This window comes from Ovis canadensis, chromosome 5 (genome assembly GCF_042477335.2).
Source record: "Ovis canadensis isolate MfBH-ARS-UI-01 breed Bighorn chromosome 5, ARS-UI_OviCan_v2, whole genome shotgun sequence".
Classification (NCBI taxonomy): Eukaryota; Metazoa; Chordata; class Mammalia; order Artiodactyla; family Bovidae; genus Ovis; species Ovis canadensis.
This window is the reverse complement of record NC_091249.1, coordinates 93061207-93077122: the sequence shown is the minus strand read 5'-3', so window position 1 is coordinate 93077122 and position 15916 is coordinate 93061207. Positions and strand designations below refer to the sequence as shown.

At 46.4% G+C, this 15916-nt stretch overlaps 2 protein-coding genes across 3 annotated transcripts in view; both read right to left on the bottom strand.

Annotated features, from left to right (window-relative positions):
* The window catches only part of RARS1 (arginyl-tRNA synthetase 1), a 28749-nt gene extending 27109 nt beyond the window's left edge, over positions 1-1640 (bottom strand). The window contains exons 1-2 of the mRNA XM_069590047.1: positions 1536-1640; positions 40-174 (exon numbers count right to left, since the gene is read on the bottom strand). Of these exons, the coding sequence (XP_069446148.1) occupies positions 40-174; positions 1536-1580 (180 nt within the window). The 5' untranslated portion in view covers positions 1581-1640. The remainder of the gene's footprint in view (positions 1-39; positions 175-1535) is intronic.
* Positions 1641-11177: 9537 nt separating this feature from the next.
* The window catches only part of WWC1 (WW and C2 domain containing 1), a 156186-nt gene continuing 151447 nt past the window's right edge, over positions 11178-15916 (bottom strand). For both annotated transcript variants that reach the window (XM_069590031.1, XM_069590032.1), the window contains exons 21-23: positions 15516-15749; positions 13067-13188; positions 11178-11961 (exon numbers count right to left, since the gene is read on the bottom strand). In XM_069590031.1, coding sequence (XP_069446132.1) covers positions 11895-11961; positions 13067-13188; positions 15516-15749 — 423 coding nt within the window. In that variant the 3' untranslated portion in view covers positions 11178-11894. The remainder of the gene's footprint in view (positions 11962-13066; positions 13189-15515; positions 15750-15916) is intronic.

The following is a 15916-nucleotide window of genomic DNA, read 5'->3' as shown; positions in this document are numbered from 1 at the left end:
TTTAAATTGTAGAATGAAACCAAAGCCCAGAGTACTCACTTTTCGAAGGATATTCAGTCGATACTTTAATTTTAAATTTTCTTCCCGCAACTTCTCCAAATCTGCAGAAGCTTCTGAACAGCTGTAGTTTTTCAACCGATCAATTTCAGCAGTCAGAAACTTAATCTCTTTTTCCTAGGAAAGAACAGCCACCTTGGTCCATCATGATTGATAACTCCCAGATGTGATAAATTGAACCATAAACTTACTTCCTCATCTCCCCTCCTCTCCACCTGAGCATGGTAGAGGTGATAGCAATTAAGGACTTTGCCTTTGGTAAGTTGTGGTTTTTCTCTGAGTTTTTTGATGACATTACCAATACTATCCTTGGCAAGAAAAAAGTATTTGTATGTGTTGGAGGGGAGGAACAGGAGTGTTAAGCCTGCAATGGGATCACCTTCAGATGGCTTGTTTCTTTGGTTCAAGTCCCTCCGCTTTTGCCTTTTCTGAGACAAAAGGACTTTCCCCTTTTATCCTCTCTTTCTTTCCAGTGTCTTAAGTCCTAGAACAGATGTTTTACTCTAATACCCAAAACTAAAGACAGGTCAATTCAAAAGAAATAAAGCTACCAAAAGAAATAAAGCTACCTAACTAACTGCGTTATTCAAGGAGAGATTCCTCACTTTAAATCTGACTGTTTATCTGGGCATAATTACAGCAAAGACAAAAAACATAGTGTGCCATAAATGAGCATACTGTGTTCCAGGCACAGAGCTCAACACTTTTCAGAAATCATCTCCATTCTTATCACAACCCAAAGAGTATACCTATGTCCCCACACTGAAAAACGCCATATGACTCGAAACAATAAAGAATGTGACAATTTACTTGACCAACTCGTGACGGATTTAGCAAAGAAGCGGTCCCCATCCTCCCACCCTTCCCCACCTGCACCTAGAATGTAAGGAAACTGTCAATTCTCGACAAGCTCTTGCAGTTCTTTCCCCACGAATACTGAAAGCAAGAAGCAAACCCCAGCTTGATAATCAGCCCCTGCATGGACTGAGAAGAATCTCAGGATTCCTCTTGCACAGTATCACGGACAGAATGGGGTGCTGAGCTGCAAACAGGGCCCAGGGCTCCTGCTCTCCCTCCACTTTCCTCTTTGTGTGTTCCCGCGCTTCCCCCGACAGAGCACGCGTGTTCGGGGAAGGACGAGCACTGGTCGAGGCGGGACTCGACACGCCAAGCTCCAGCCCCACTGTAGATGCTGGCTTGCGGGTGTCAAAGAGAGGGGAACACTCCGCCTCGCTGGACGTCACTGTCACCCGGGTCTGGGAACCCAGGGTTCTTCCTCTCCCATCTCTTGGAAAGCGTTCCTGGGAGGGCATTAACTTCCGAGGCAGCGCAGGCCCGTGTATGGGGACTCCGCTGCCCCTGTCGCAAGGGAGCAGTTCGGTCCCCGCCTCGCTGCCGTTGTTTTGGTGCTGCCCGGGCGGGAGCCGGGCCCTGGGACCTCCCTTTCAAACCTTCCCACCGGCCCCATGCGGTACTACCTGCTGCAGCAGCCTCGCGGAGCAATGAGCAACTAAGGCGTCCATCCTCGCGTCAGCGTCCTAACCTCCAAGTCGCCGGAAGCGGAAGCAGTAAGCCCCCTCGGAAGCGGAACCCCTCCCCTTCTTCCCCAGCCCCGCCCAGCCACGTTTGGCTGGCTGGGTGTCGTTACCTCCCCCTCTGCTGCCCCCTGGTGGAATTCTGGAGAAACTGCGAGGAAAATTCGCCGGGAATTTTCTGCCTGGATGAGGGCTGCAAGCCTTCAGAGTCTCACGTTGGGAGGACGGCAAAGAATTTGAGGGGAATCCGACCAGAGCTGCTCTGTGCTCAATGGAGTTAGACAGAGGAACTTAACTAAAGCCAGCGTTTAAGAAGGGCTTCATTTAACCCTCCGTGAAATGGGTACAGAACCAACAAAATTAATTTCCCCAATAGCATTTATTATGCACATTAATATGCCATTACTACTATTCCAGGCGCTGGAACACCATCTGGACAAGTCCGACAAGGTTCCCGCTTTCATGGAGGTTACATTTTAGAGTAAATAGATATACCAGACAAAAAAATAAATAATCTCAGTTTTAATTGCCATGAAGATAATGTGATAGGGTGACTTAGGGAAGGTCTCTCTGAGCGGGTAACATTTGAATTAAAATTTTAAACAGCTAATCTGGGATTAAGTTCTGAGAAGCCAGAGGCCTTTGTCTTGTTCACTTTTCCCAGGAGCCCCAGTGCTTCAAACAGTTGTCTCCAAACATTTTTGCCTCTGTGGCCCATATAAGAATTTTTAAAATTCATACTCTAGCCTATAGACTTTTAAAAGTTGACATCTGAAAGCTCTTTCCACAAATTTGAATAGTTGTGATGAACTATTTTCTGGCATGTTGTTTCTTTTATAAGTGCTAATGTTTTTTCATCAAAACTGTGGAGCTGTGAATTTAGCTCATCCAATTTATGAAAAATTTCCACTATATTAATTGGCAAAGCTAGTTCTCTTTGTCAAGTCAAATAATTCATATCATTTTTACTTCATTTTAAAAATTTTTAACCCAAACACAAGTGTTAATATATGTTCCTGTAATACCTTTTTACTTCTCTAAGAGAGAAAAATGGATGGAGGGAAGGATGGATGAATTGGTGGATGGTCAAATCAATGGACAGACAGATGTCCACCTTCGAAACAAAGCAGGAAAAAGGGCCATCTTCTAAACAAATTTATTTTGTGCTAAAGGGATTACCCTCAGGGAAAACTCTTGAAGTTGTAGAGAAGCAAAATTTGCCACCTCAAAATGTATCTTTTCGGTGATTATTTAGGCTGATTATTCTTTATGAAATGGAAACTCAGGAAGTTTTTCTTTTTACCTCCCCATTAGCTGCCTAAGAAGCTGAGCACCAAAGAATTGATGCTTTTGAACTGTGGTATAGGAGAAGCCTCTGAGAGTCTCTTGGACTGCAAGGAGATCAAACCAGTCTATCCTAAAGGAAATCAGTCCTAAATATTCATTGGAAGGACTGATGCTGAAGCTGAAACTCCAATACTTTGGCCACCTGATGTAAAGAACTGACTCTTTGGAAAAGACCCTGATTCTGGGAAAAATTGAAGGCAGGAGGAGAAGGGAACCACAGAAGATGAGATAGTTGGACGGTGTCACCGACTTGATGGAGATGAGTTTGAGCAAGCTCTGCGAGTTGGTGACGGACAGGGAAGCCTGTTGTGCTGCAGTCCATGGAGTGGCAAAGAATTGGACACGATTGAGTGACTGAATTGAACTGGCTGCCTAAAGAATTTTATTTATTTTTTAAAAAATATTTATTTATTTGGCTGTGCCAGATCTTGGTTGCAGGATGTGGGATCATTAGATGTGGCCTGTGGGATCTAGTTCTCTGATCAGGGATTGAACTTGGGCCCCCTGCATTGAGAATGTAGTTTTTGCCACTGGACCATCAGAGATGTCCCCAGCTCCCTAAGGAATTTAGATAAAGGGCCTGTTCCTGGCACAGAGCTACCTCCAGCGAACTCTGCAAAGATTATGGGCTAGGTGTGCTGGGGGAAACCTGGCAGGGCCTAGAGATCACAGTCCACACTTATCTCAAATGTTTACTTACCCAACACTTGCTTTTCTATTTCCTTGTGAATTGCTTTTCTCTGAACTCCCAAACCATTACTCCTAATAGCCTCTTTTGTCTTTAGCTGAAGGTGGTATTTAAGGTGAGGGTTTGGGCCATTTTGGGAGTTCCTCATTTTTCCTGAGTTTTTCCCGTGTATACATATTATTAAACGTTCCTGTGATTTCTCCTGCTAAACTGTCTCATGTCCATTTAATTCTTAGGCCAGCCAGCTCAAAGAACCTAGAAGTGAAGTGAAAGTCGCTCAGTCGTGTCCGACTCTTTGCGACCCCATGGACTATACAGTCCGTGGAATTCTCCAGGCCAGAATACTGGAGTGGGGGACCGTTCACTTCTCCAGAGGATCTTCCCAACCCAGGGATCGAACCCAGGTCTCTGCCTTGTAGGCGGATTCTTTACCAGCTGAGCCACCAGGGAAGCCCAGAGAACCTCGAGGGTAGAGGAAAATCTCCTCCTGACAAAGGATACCTAGTTCAGTTCCTGTTAGTTTACACCCGGGGCAGTGGGAGGAGTGTTATGCCTTTCTCTGTGGAAAGAGAGCTATAAAAAGAGAATCGGATAACTGAATTTGCAAGCAAAAAGTTTTTAGGAAAGAATGTACAAAAATTAACAATCTGTAAATAGATTCTTCTCATGTGTCCAGGCCCTAACCCCTCTTAGAATGTCTTCCTACACCCTGAATTGCATATGACCCAGTTTGTCACAGGACATTGCTTATAAACTGTTTCTTAATGTAATGAATGGGAGGGTTGTGCACGAAAAATGTTTCCTGCCATATCAGTAAGCAAAGAATGTTGCAGCTGCCATCACAGGACAGCCACCCTGGACAGTGAACCCTGAGGGCACTCAGGATGCAGGGGACACAGGTTCTGTTCCTGGTCAGGGAACTAGGATCTGAGATGCTATGGGGGCAACTAAGCCCACATGCCACAGTGAAGATGCCGTGCGACCAAAAAAAAAAGTTTAAATAAAACCTAAAAACTGGACTTCCCTGGTGGTATAATTGGATAAGAATCTGCCTGCCAATTCAAGGAGCATGGGTTCAATCCCTGGTCCAGGAAGATTTCACAGTCCGCAGAGGAGCTAAGCCCGAGGGCCACAACTACTGAGCCCTGTGTTACAACTACTGGAGCGCTCGCCAAGAGCCTGCGCTCCGGAACAAGCGCAGCCGCCACAGTGGGACGCCTGCCCTCCACAACCAACAGCAGCCCTCGCTTTCTGCAACTAGAGAAAGCCCGCATGCCACATGCAGCCAGGGAAAGCCCGCATGCCACATGCAGCCAGGGAAAGCCCGCGTGCCGCATGCAACCAGGGAAGGCCCGCGTGCCGCATGCAACCAGGGAAAGCCCTCGTGCCGGTTTTTTTTTTTTTTTTTCCTTCAGTCAGCAGGGTTCTAGACAGAGGGAATAGCAAACGCAAATGGTCTCGGACAGGAACTAGGTTTACTGGAAAGCAGAAAGAGGGATTGGGTGTGAGCGGATATGGAAAGATTGGCAAAACCAAACCACAGAGGAATTTGTAAGTGAAGGCGATGGGGGTGGGGGCCGGTTTCATTTAGTTCTAAGTAGAGTGTGAACCATTGGATGGGGTAGCAGAAAAATCAGATTTCTGTCTTTCAAAAGGAAATTGAGCTGTTACAGGGTGAATTGTATTCTCTCCCCAATCCATATGTCAAAGGCCTGACCCCTTAGTACCTCAGAATGTGGCTATATCTGGAGGTAGGGCCTTTACTTCCCTTGTAGCTCAACTGGTAGAGTCTGCCTGCAATGCAGGAGACCCGGGTTCCATCCCTGGGTCGAGAAGATCCCCTGGAGAAGTTAATGACAACCCACTGTTGTATTGTTGCCTGGAGAATCCCAGGGACAGAGGAGCCTGGTGGGCTGCAGTCCATGGGGTCCCAAGAGTCAGATACGACTTAGCAGCTAAACCACCACCAGAGCTTTTACAGAGGGAATTAATTTAAATGAGGTCGTGAGCGTGGGGCCTAATCCAATATGTTCAGTGTCCTTATAAGACAGGACACACACATGCGCACACACACGCACACACACACACACAGAAGGAAGACTGTGTACAGACACATGAGAAGACTGCCATCTATAAGTCAAGGGGCATGGCCTCAGAAATAATCATCCTTGCCTGCAGACCCTTTGGTTTCAGACTTTCAGCCTTCAGGATGGAGAAGGCAGTGGCACCCCACTCCAGTACTCTTGCCTGGAAAATCCCATGGACAGAGGAGCCTGCTGGGCTGCAGTCCATGAGGTCTCGAAGAGTCGGACATGACTAAGCGACTTCACTTTCACTTTTCACTTTCATGAATTGGAGAAGGCAATGGCAACCCACTCTGGTGTTCTTGCCTGGAGAATCCCAGGGACAGGGCAGCCTGGTGGGCTGCTGTCTATGGGGTCGCACAGAGTCAGACACAACTGAAGCGACTTAGCAGCAGCAGCAGCAGCAGCAGCAGCCTTCAGGACTGTGAGAAAATAAACTGTTGGTGAAGCTCCCTCACTGCCCGCCTCCCCCCAGTCTTTGACAGACCCTTATGGCATCATTAGCAAACTAATACAGAAGGTTTGCAAGTGATCCTGGTGAGGGATAATGAACCAAAGTTGTAACAGGGAAAAATAAAATGGATAGATTCACGATACACTTTGGAGGTAGAACTGATGGAACTCGCTCTCAGACTAGGAATCCAAAAATAAAGACATGGGGAATGAGAAATAATGAACTAAGCATGAGCGAAAGAAATGAAGAAGGTAATATAGGGAAGGAAAAGATGATGGAATCTTTGACTTTTCCTTCCCGGAACAAAAGTTTAATGACCCAACACACTTTGTTTCCATAGTGAATAATATTTACTTCAACCATCGCACTGTAAATGCTGTTAACAGTTCTTAATTTTCAAATCAACTCATAATAGGAAGCTGGATGATCATTGCAGAGGAGCATGTAAATGGGACTGTCTGTTTTAAACTACATAAAAAATAACCATGTAACTAACAAAAATTAGGTGTTGCTAAGGAGAAAGGGAAATATGTGGCAGAATCTCCTCATCTTTATGGCAGGGAGGGGACAGCTCTTGCCTGCAGATGATGAACAGGGAATAAAGGTCAATTATTTAAGTGGAAACCACCTGATTAACAGTTATTAATTGTAGATTCCAGAGGGTAGGGTGTCTTCTTTTATATCTTTCTGTAGCATCTGAGGTTTTTTTTTTTTAATACCTATAATTATATAGAAACTGAAAACAAATTCTAAAGTGAAAAAAATCAGGCACCAAGCATACTGAAACTCTAGGGGGGCAGGCCCTCTTTCTTAGCCTCCAGCTCCCAGTGAGGACTGCCCCAAGCACAGAGTGAGTGACTTCTGAAAAGGAGAGGAGGGGACCAAGACAAAGTTCTGACCCAGCAGGAGGTGAAAGCCTCTCCCTGTCTTCCCCCTGTTGTCAGAGAGATGGTGGGGAAGCCATCGAGGGCCCCAGGGTCCCTGGCCCTTACCATTCCCACTTGTATAGCACGTGGGCCCAGTGTCACACCAGCCTTAAGCCAATAGGAAGGCATCTTACTGTGTGAAAAAGCAAGGGGTTGGCAATAACATAAATATCCATCAACTAATTCAAGTTATTTATTTCATTTAGTGGAATGCTTATGTGGTTGTTGAAGAGTAGCTTACAGATACCTAGCACCATTCTAGACATATTGACTCAATCACTGTCAGATAAGTTTCTTTGTTGATTATGTGATTTTTAAAATTTTTTTTTTTTGGCAATGCCACAAGGCTTGCAGGAATTTAGCTCCCTGTCCGGGATTCGACCACTGCCCTCGACAGTGAAAACACAGAATCCTAACCACTGGACTGCCAGGGAATTTCCTAAGATAGGAAATTAAATTAAATCAATCTTTTAATCGATTTCTTTCTGAACTTAAATGCTTGCTTATCCTCATCCTCAGGAGTAGTAGCTGTGAATTCATGAGTTCGATAGCCAAGTTAAAATAAACATATGACTATAATTATACAAAATCCACCGAGGTACCCTCTAACAGTACTTCCTGTACTTTGCTTTGGAAAACTCTGCATGAAATCATTGGTTATCAAGACAGCCTGTCAAAAGGTCAAAAACCCCTGAAAAAACAAACAAAACTCAAAAAATCCCCAACAAACAAAGGCTCTGCCATCTGTCAGGACTGCTCTGGCCCTGGGTGCACAAGACAGGCCTGATGCCTGCTCCTAGGTGTCCAATACCGTCATGATCACAGATTCAAAACCAAAACATGAACTACGTAAATGCAAGTGGTAAAAACTTTTATAATGTTAAGCTGAGGTCATTTTGTTACTTCTGATCAGCTTCATGTATATTTATGGTTGGGAAGTCTTATAAATATATGACTCACCATGTTCTCCTAGATAAATGTAAAACCAGTCCCAAGGGCCCTGGGAGAAGCCTTACTGGTGGTGTAGGACAAATTTCTACCATGAGTTATTCCCAGGAGCATCTAGAATATAGTAAGAATATAATTTCTACTAGAATATAACACGTTCCCTACCATTCATTAATGACCGAATTCTGTTCAGTGCCTATAACGTATGACATCCTTGATCTTCAGGCCACCTAATAAAGCCAGCAAACATACTGAGAAGAAATGACTGAGAGGCACTTTTACAGTTTTACGTGGAGCATTTGAAAAATGCAGGCAAGAAGACATGGAGCCTCAGTGTCCATCAACACAGGAATGGATAAAGAAAATGTGGTACATACTTACAACAAAATACTAGTTAGCCATAAAAAGAATGAAATAATGCCATTTGTGGCAACATGGATGGAGATTATCATACTAAGTGAAATCAGACAGACAAATACGTTATCACTTATATGTAGAATCTAACTAATGATACAAATAAACTTATTTACCGAACAAAAACAGACTCACAGATGTAGAGAATGAACTTATGGTTTCCAGGCGGTGAAGGATGACGGGGAAGGGACAGTTAGGGAGTTTGGGATGAATGCATACACACTGCTATATTTAAAATGGATATAACCAACAAGGACCTCCTGTAGAGCACAGTGAACCCTGCTCAACATTATGTGGCAGTCTGGACGGGAGGGGAGTTCAGGGGAGAGTGGGTACATGAATATGTATGGCAGAGCCCCTTTGCTGTCCACCTGCAACTATCAAAACATTGTTAATCAAGTACACTCCAATATAAACTAAAAAGTTAAAAAGATAAGAATATAGGCGGTAATTAACCTACAGATACTCTCATACTCTTCTGAAAGAGTGAATGGAAAAGAGAGTAATTACATGCTGTAAAAGCAAGGACTTGGCAATAACATAAATGTCCCTCAATTCATTTGAACAAGCAACGGAATACTATGTGGTTGTTAAAAAGAACGAAATGGCTTACAGATATCGTCCTAAGTGAGAAGAGGCAAGGCTTAAAATAGTCTGGTTAGTATGTCCTTTCAGGTGGGAAAAAAAGAACACATGTGTAAGATTGTATATGCATTGCCTATCTCTGGAAAGACAGGAAAAACTGCAATATATGATGCCTTCAGGGAGGGAACTAGCTGGTGGGGACAGAAATGTGAAGACGACTTGTCATTGTAGTGAGGAGTCTTAAGAGTACACTCTAGGTTTAATCCCAGCTATACCACTTACCAGCTGTGTGATGTTGGGCAAGTAACTTAAGTTGGAATGATCTAAAATAGTAATGATCATGATACTATCTACCTGATAGGGCTACTGTAAAGATAAATGAGTTACAAATAAGTAAAGCTTCAGGACCATGCCAACACCTATAGAAGTGGAAGGCTTTGCTGCCATAGTACTTGAGTGCCCTTTGGACTTTGCTGGACTCAGTCCTATCCCACTCCTTGTAGCCCCATGGACTGTAGCCTGCCAGGTTCCTCTTTGCATGGGATTCTCGGGGCAAGAATACTGGAGTGGGTTGCCATGCTCTCCTCTGAGGTATCTTCCCAATCCAGGGATTGAACCCAGGTCTCCTGCATTGCAGGCAGATTCTCAACCATCTGAGCCACCAGAAAGTTTCCTCCTACATAAGGAATAATACACAAGGAACAGCCAGGTAAGGAATGTAGTAAGGAGGTGGGGGAGAGTCTCTGCAGTCAAGAAGGGGGAGGGCTCTCTACTCTATCACCTCTCTAGCAGTGGTCCTCAGTGGCCTGGAGAGGGTCACTCCTATTACTGTCCCCTGCGTGACTTTCTGCTAGAGGGTGGGGCTGTGCCACTTTACCTCTGTCTCATCCACATTAGGCCAGTGGGTTCCTCGAACTGTACTGTGTGTAAGACTGACGTGGGGATGTGGATAAAAGCAGGTCTCTGGGCCATCCAGAGATGGCTGAGAGAGGGGTCCAGGCCTCTGTATTTTCTTTAATTATAATTTATTATCTTTGGCTGCTCTGGGCCTTTATTGCTGCACAGGTCTTCTCTAATTGCAGTGAGCTAGGGCTACTCTTTCGGAGAAGGCAAACCCGAAGTACTGGCAACCCACTCCAGTACTTTTGCCTGGAAAATCCCATGGATGGAGGAGCCTGGTAGGCTGCAGTCCATGGGGTTGCAAAGAGTCGGACATGACTGAGCGACTTCACTTTCACGCATTGGAGAAGGAAATGGCAGCCGACTCCATGTTCTTGCCTGGAGAATCCCAGGGACGGGGGAGCCTGATGGGCTGCTGTCTATGGGGTCGCACAGAGTCGGACACGACTGAAGCAACTTAGCAGCAGCAGCAGCAGTGCAGGGCTGCTCTTCACTGTGGTATGCAGGCTTCTCAGAGCGGTGGTTTCTCTTGTGGACCACGGGCTCTGGGCAAATAGGTTTTAGTAGCTGTGGAGCTCGGGCTTAGTTGCCCCAAGGAATGTGGGATCTTCCTGGACCAGGGATCGAACCCATGGCCCCTGCCTTGGCAGATGGATTCTTAACCGCTGGACCACCAGGGAAGACCTCTGTATTTTTAAAATATATTTGTTTACTTATTTGGCTGTGTCAGTTCTTAGTTGCAGCATGAGGGATCTTCATTGTCTCGTGAGAGGTCTTTTGTTGAGGTGCATGGATTCTCCAACTGGCGGCACCTGGGTTCAGTAGTTATGGCACGTGGGTTTAGTTGCTTTGAGGGATGGGATGGAACCGGTGTCCCCTGTATTGCAAGGTGGATTCATAAGCACTGGACCCCCAGGGAAGTCTGCTGGCCCAAGATTCTGGTGCGGCTGGTAGTGAGACCTACTCTGAAGACAGCTGCAGTGCTCACTTCAGAGGAAGGGAGGAGGAAGAGATTCTGTGACTTGAGTGTTGAAGTCACACACGTTGATGTCTGCAGCAGTCCCCGCTCAGCAGACATTTGCTCCTTTAATGAGCACATGAGCGAACAAAAAGGAAAAAAACCCCACAACTTTCCTGGCCTGGGGATGGGTTGGGAGGGAATGAGTGGGAAGCGGAGATTCAAAAACCAGGGGAACACTGATGAAGGGAGGGGTAGGGGAGAAAAAGCGAGTGAGGACGTTTGTTCAGAAAGGCCACTTTATTGATGGAGATGAAACTGAAGGGTTTTCTCCACAGCCCTCCCTCACTCGTGTCAGTGGCTTCACTGGGCATGAGACCAGCGTGGGCAGGCCTGTCACCAGCCAGCCCCACGCTGCCCGCTCCACGTCAGGCGGCCACATAAAAACACATCACAGCTCGTGAAGATTCACGGACGCACCTCAGAATCCCTGCACAGTTCCCGTGCATCTTTTTAAAAACATTGTACAAAATACGTTAAGTAGGAAAGGTCAGCTGTGCTGTGACACCTTCAGGACATCCTTTGAGGATTACTGTCCCTCAAACATTACTTCTTATTGCAGTGAAACCTCTAGTAGGTAGATCTGTACAAAAAAAAAAATCTAAACAACTTTAAGAAGAGCAGCAACTTAATACTGCTTTAGTTCATTTAAATTTTCTTTCTCAAAAATACATTCCTAAATATACAAACTATACAATCTTGTCATTGTAATGCTGGTTTTTTTTGTGTGTTTTTTTTTGTCTTTTTGACTTTTTTTTGTTTTTTGTTTTTTTAATAATAATAGAACCCAAACTAAAAAATTCTGTTTATCTTCAAATGGACAAGAGTGCTAGAGGACTCGTGACTTGGTACCTTCATATAAGACCACATAAATAACTTTAGCCACAGTCCAGGTTCACAGCGTGATCAGTGGGACAAAACAAATACTTTTCTGGCGATTAGACGTCATCTGCAGAGAGGGTCGGGATATTCATCCTAGGCCGCGTGAAAAATGCCATCTTCTCCCTGTAAAAAAGGCCATTCCTTTATGTATTTCTCTTTCCTTTTTTCCATCCACACCATGAGGCACGTGGAATCTTAGTTCCCTGACCAGGTATTGAATCCATGGCCCCTGCAGTGGGAGTGTGGACTTTTAACCACTGGACCACCGGGCAAGTCCCAGGCCATCCCTTTAGAGCAGGGCTTTTCAACCTCACTTTATAGATATTATGGGCAGGATAATTTCTTCATTATGGGGCTAATCCTGTGCAGGTAGGGTCTTTAGCAGCATCCCTGGCCTCTACCCACAAAACATCAGAAGCATCTCTGCCAGCCCTCCTCTGGTTCTGACAATCAAAAATGTCCCTAGACACTGCGCAATACCCTCCCCGGAGGCTCAAGTCACCCCTGGCTGAGAATCTCTGCCTTGGGGGAACGTCAGCAGGAACAACCACCTCCAGTTCCAATCAGGGGCCTCTGAAGTCTCAAAGGGCCCTTGGCCATTTCCACTGGTGGTCTGTTTTAGATTCTCTGCTGATTAAGAATAAAAAGATGTCCAAGTGTGGTTAGACAAATGACAGTATATTTTACATCTTTAAATTCCTCAAAGGGATGCATTTTAGCACATACACAAACATGAATACCTTTTCCGAGAGGAAAGCACAAACCTAAATGCAAAACCCTCTGTGAACGGGGAGGCCCAGGACACGCCTGGGTCCGAGGGTGACAAGAAGAAATCTCCCCGAGATCCCGGCAGGTGGCAGGCAGTGCTAGGGAGGCCCAGCAAGCATTTTCCACTGCCAGGCTGATTTATCCCTCGGCCAATCCTCCGCAGTTACTGGTGATGGGAATGCTAAGAGGAAAGGCCGGAGCAGGTGGCTCACCCATTAAACAAAAGGATCTAACAAATTAGGTCGAGTTGTGTGGGGACCGATAAAGACAGCTGGGGGGGAGCACCACGGGGCTCACAGATCACAGGGGAAGACCTGGCAGAGGACGAACACCTGCTACAGAGGGCTGGGGCTCCGCTACAGCAGGGAGTACGGACAGGGAGCATTGAGATGAAGAGGCCGAGGCTGGGAGGGCAGGGTGGGAAGGGAAAGGCCGGCTGCCCAGGCGCCCATTTGCTGACCTGAAAGACTGCACCTCCGGGGGCTCCTTACAGCTCTGGCCTCGAAGCCTGTGCACGTCCTTGGCGGCCGACCTCATCATCTTGTCTGTCTGAAGCTCTCCCTTGTGCTCTGCTCGGTCCATCTGGAGGGCAGAATGAGGTAGTAGAGAGTACTTAGGGTCTCTAGAAATGGGTCAGCCATGGAGACCCTTCTAGCATAAACGAGGAGTCTACTGTGGTTAAAAGGTTTGAGGGTCACCAGACAGGCACCATGATGCTTCCTGTTCCTCTTTATTGTGAATGATGATGAGGGGAAGTGATCCCAGCATGTGTCAGACAGGATAGGTTTTCAGGGCCAGGGAACTGAATACCTACGTGCACCTGTCAGAAGTAACACGGCAAGGGCTACCTGGTAAAATGCATGTCACCTCACTGCTCCTGGGGGCCACTTAGGAAGGCAGGCTTTATAATAATCTATATTACAGGTGTGGAAACGAAGCCTCAGGCATGTTAGAAAACTGCTTTAACAGCAAACAACTAAGAAATCGTAGAAACCCAATTTCAAATCATGCAATTATGGTCAAGGGTTTGAGGACCAATACATCCTTCCCTCCTGACACAAACCTAAGGAAGCACTTTAGAGAACAAACCAGAGAGCCCTCAAATATCCATGTTCTACATACTTGAAAACATAGCATGAAGACAGTATTTTGGTTAATGAAGCTATACCATTTAAATGATTCTTTAACAGAACCATCATCAGATAGTCATAGATTTACTATAAAAAAAAAAAACTATTTGAAAGGTCAGGTTTTCTTGGTAGGTGCTTTCTTAAGGCAGGACACATATATACTTGTTTGCTTACCTCTTTTTGCCTTGGCTACTAGGAAGCTCCAAGATAAATGTAATAGACAGCTACCATTAGAGACATATTTAGTTCCTTCTCTTCCTTAAAACTTTCTCTAATTTTCTATTTTCTCTTAATGCTGTTATTATAACTCTGATATAATAAACAAGAAAGAAAGAAATGTTTGGGGAACTTCTGATTTACTAGAGTCAATTTGAGGCTCCCACAAGTCCAGACGTAGGAAGCCCAGCACCACCTCCTGCTTTATGTTATCACCTTAATTGAGAGTCGGAATTTTAGCTAATGGCCCTCCCAACAATCCAGTGAGGCACCCTCTGGAAGGCGCTCTTGCATTGCTTGGCTGTGTGCAGAGAAAACTAGCAAAAGCTTGTCATTTCTGCCATGGACAGCCATCCTGGCAGGTATGAAAGGAATGAGGCAGAGATGGCCTCTGTGTGTTAACCCTATGGTGTTTTATTTCTTCACCACAGTCTGGGATCTGTTAGCTAAGAGCCCACTGGTGTCAAAGACAAATTTTTACCCATCCAATTGTTTTAAATGAAGCTCAAATAGCAGTTTGGTTTTTCTTTTTTTTTTTTTTAGCCTTTTAGAACCTGCCTGTTACCTATACCCCCTAAAAGTGCACCCAACATCTGCTAGTCTAGATGTGCTAAACCCCAGGACTATAAAAGACTCCAAACTCCTGCTGCTTTGTTCTCCAACCCAAGACTTCTCATGGTGCTCCAAGCCACATCATCTCCAAGTCTAGGTCCCCTCTCCAGCTCCCTTTTTCCCTGGGAGTTCGCCTGGTCTCCTCCTCTCTAGGTCAGTCAGTTCAGTTCAGTCGCTCGGTCGTGTCCGACTCTTTGCAACCCCATGAATCACAGCACGACAGGCCTCCCTGTCCATCACCAACTCCTGGAGTCCCCTCTAGGTAGTGGAGCCAAAACAGCTGCCTTTGGAGGCTGGGGGTGGGGGCGTCTCATGCAGTGTGAGACCTTCCCAAATACACACGTGTGAAAGCAGCAGCCACCCAAATTCAACTCATCGTATGCTCTGGCCCCTTTGTGGTTGTATCTTTTTTCTTGAGCAACGCTGAGATCTCCCCAGCTCACTACGCTACGGATGAGACGCCAGCAGGCTTGTATCCTCAGGCGTCTTCATCAGGATAAAACCCGGCCAGGACCCACTCCTCTCCCCTTTGGAGAAACGTGCTCTGTGGGACTGGGTAGGCAGGCACGAGGGCAGGTCAGCGTTTTTATTTCCTTTGTGCAAGTGTGTGCCCCAGCGTAGATAAAGTGCCCCCCAATATGCCTGATGAAGGACCAGCTGCTGGAATAAACGTGCGAGTAATAAGGGCTTGCACACATACACGGGAATGCAGCAAAAGGACCTGGCAGCAGTAAACAGTGAATCAAGCTTCCTGGGGGAGGGATTGCTGGCTTCCTTTGCTGATGAGCTTGAGGGGCTCTGGGAGCACTCTCAGTGAGTCACAGAACTGCAGGACCCATTCAGGGTCCTCGCCATCCTCTCAATGAGTCACAGAACTGCAGGACCCGTTCAGGGCCCTCGCCGCCCTCCCTTGCAGCGGCGCGCCCTGTGTTCCCGCGGTTCGCCACCCACCCGCTTCTCCAGCATCCTCAGCAGCAGGCGGAAGCGCTCGTCCTCCCGCACCCACTGCGGCAGCTCCTTCTCCCCGTGGCTCTTGGCTTGTTCCAGCTGCTCCTTGAGCTCCTTCAGCACCGAGATCTCCTGAGTCAGCTGGCTGTGCCAGGTCCTGGTGGCCTGCAGGTCCAATTCGAGGTCCAGCGAGGTGCGTGGCAGGCGCTCAGCGCGCAGGGATTTAACGGAGGAAGGCTGCGGGGGTGGGGATGGTTTGGACCGGTTAGTACAAGGCCGGGTCCACTGACTCTGTGCTCTCCCCTGCTCTGGAGGTCAGCTTATCCTCCTTCATTCATCAGAGGGCTTCCATTCCAAAAGTGAGGCTCGCCCAACCCCTGGGAGCCTGTTTTGATTTTTTCCAG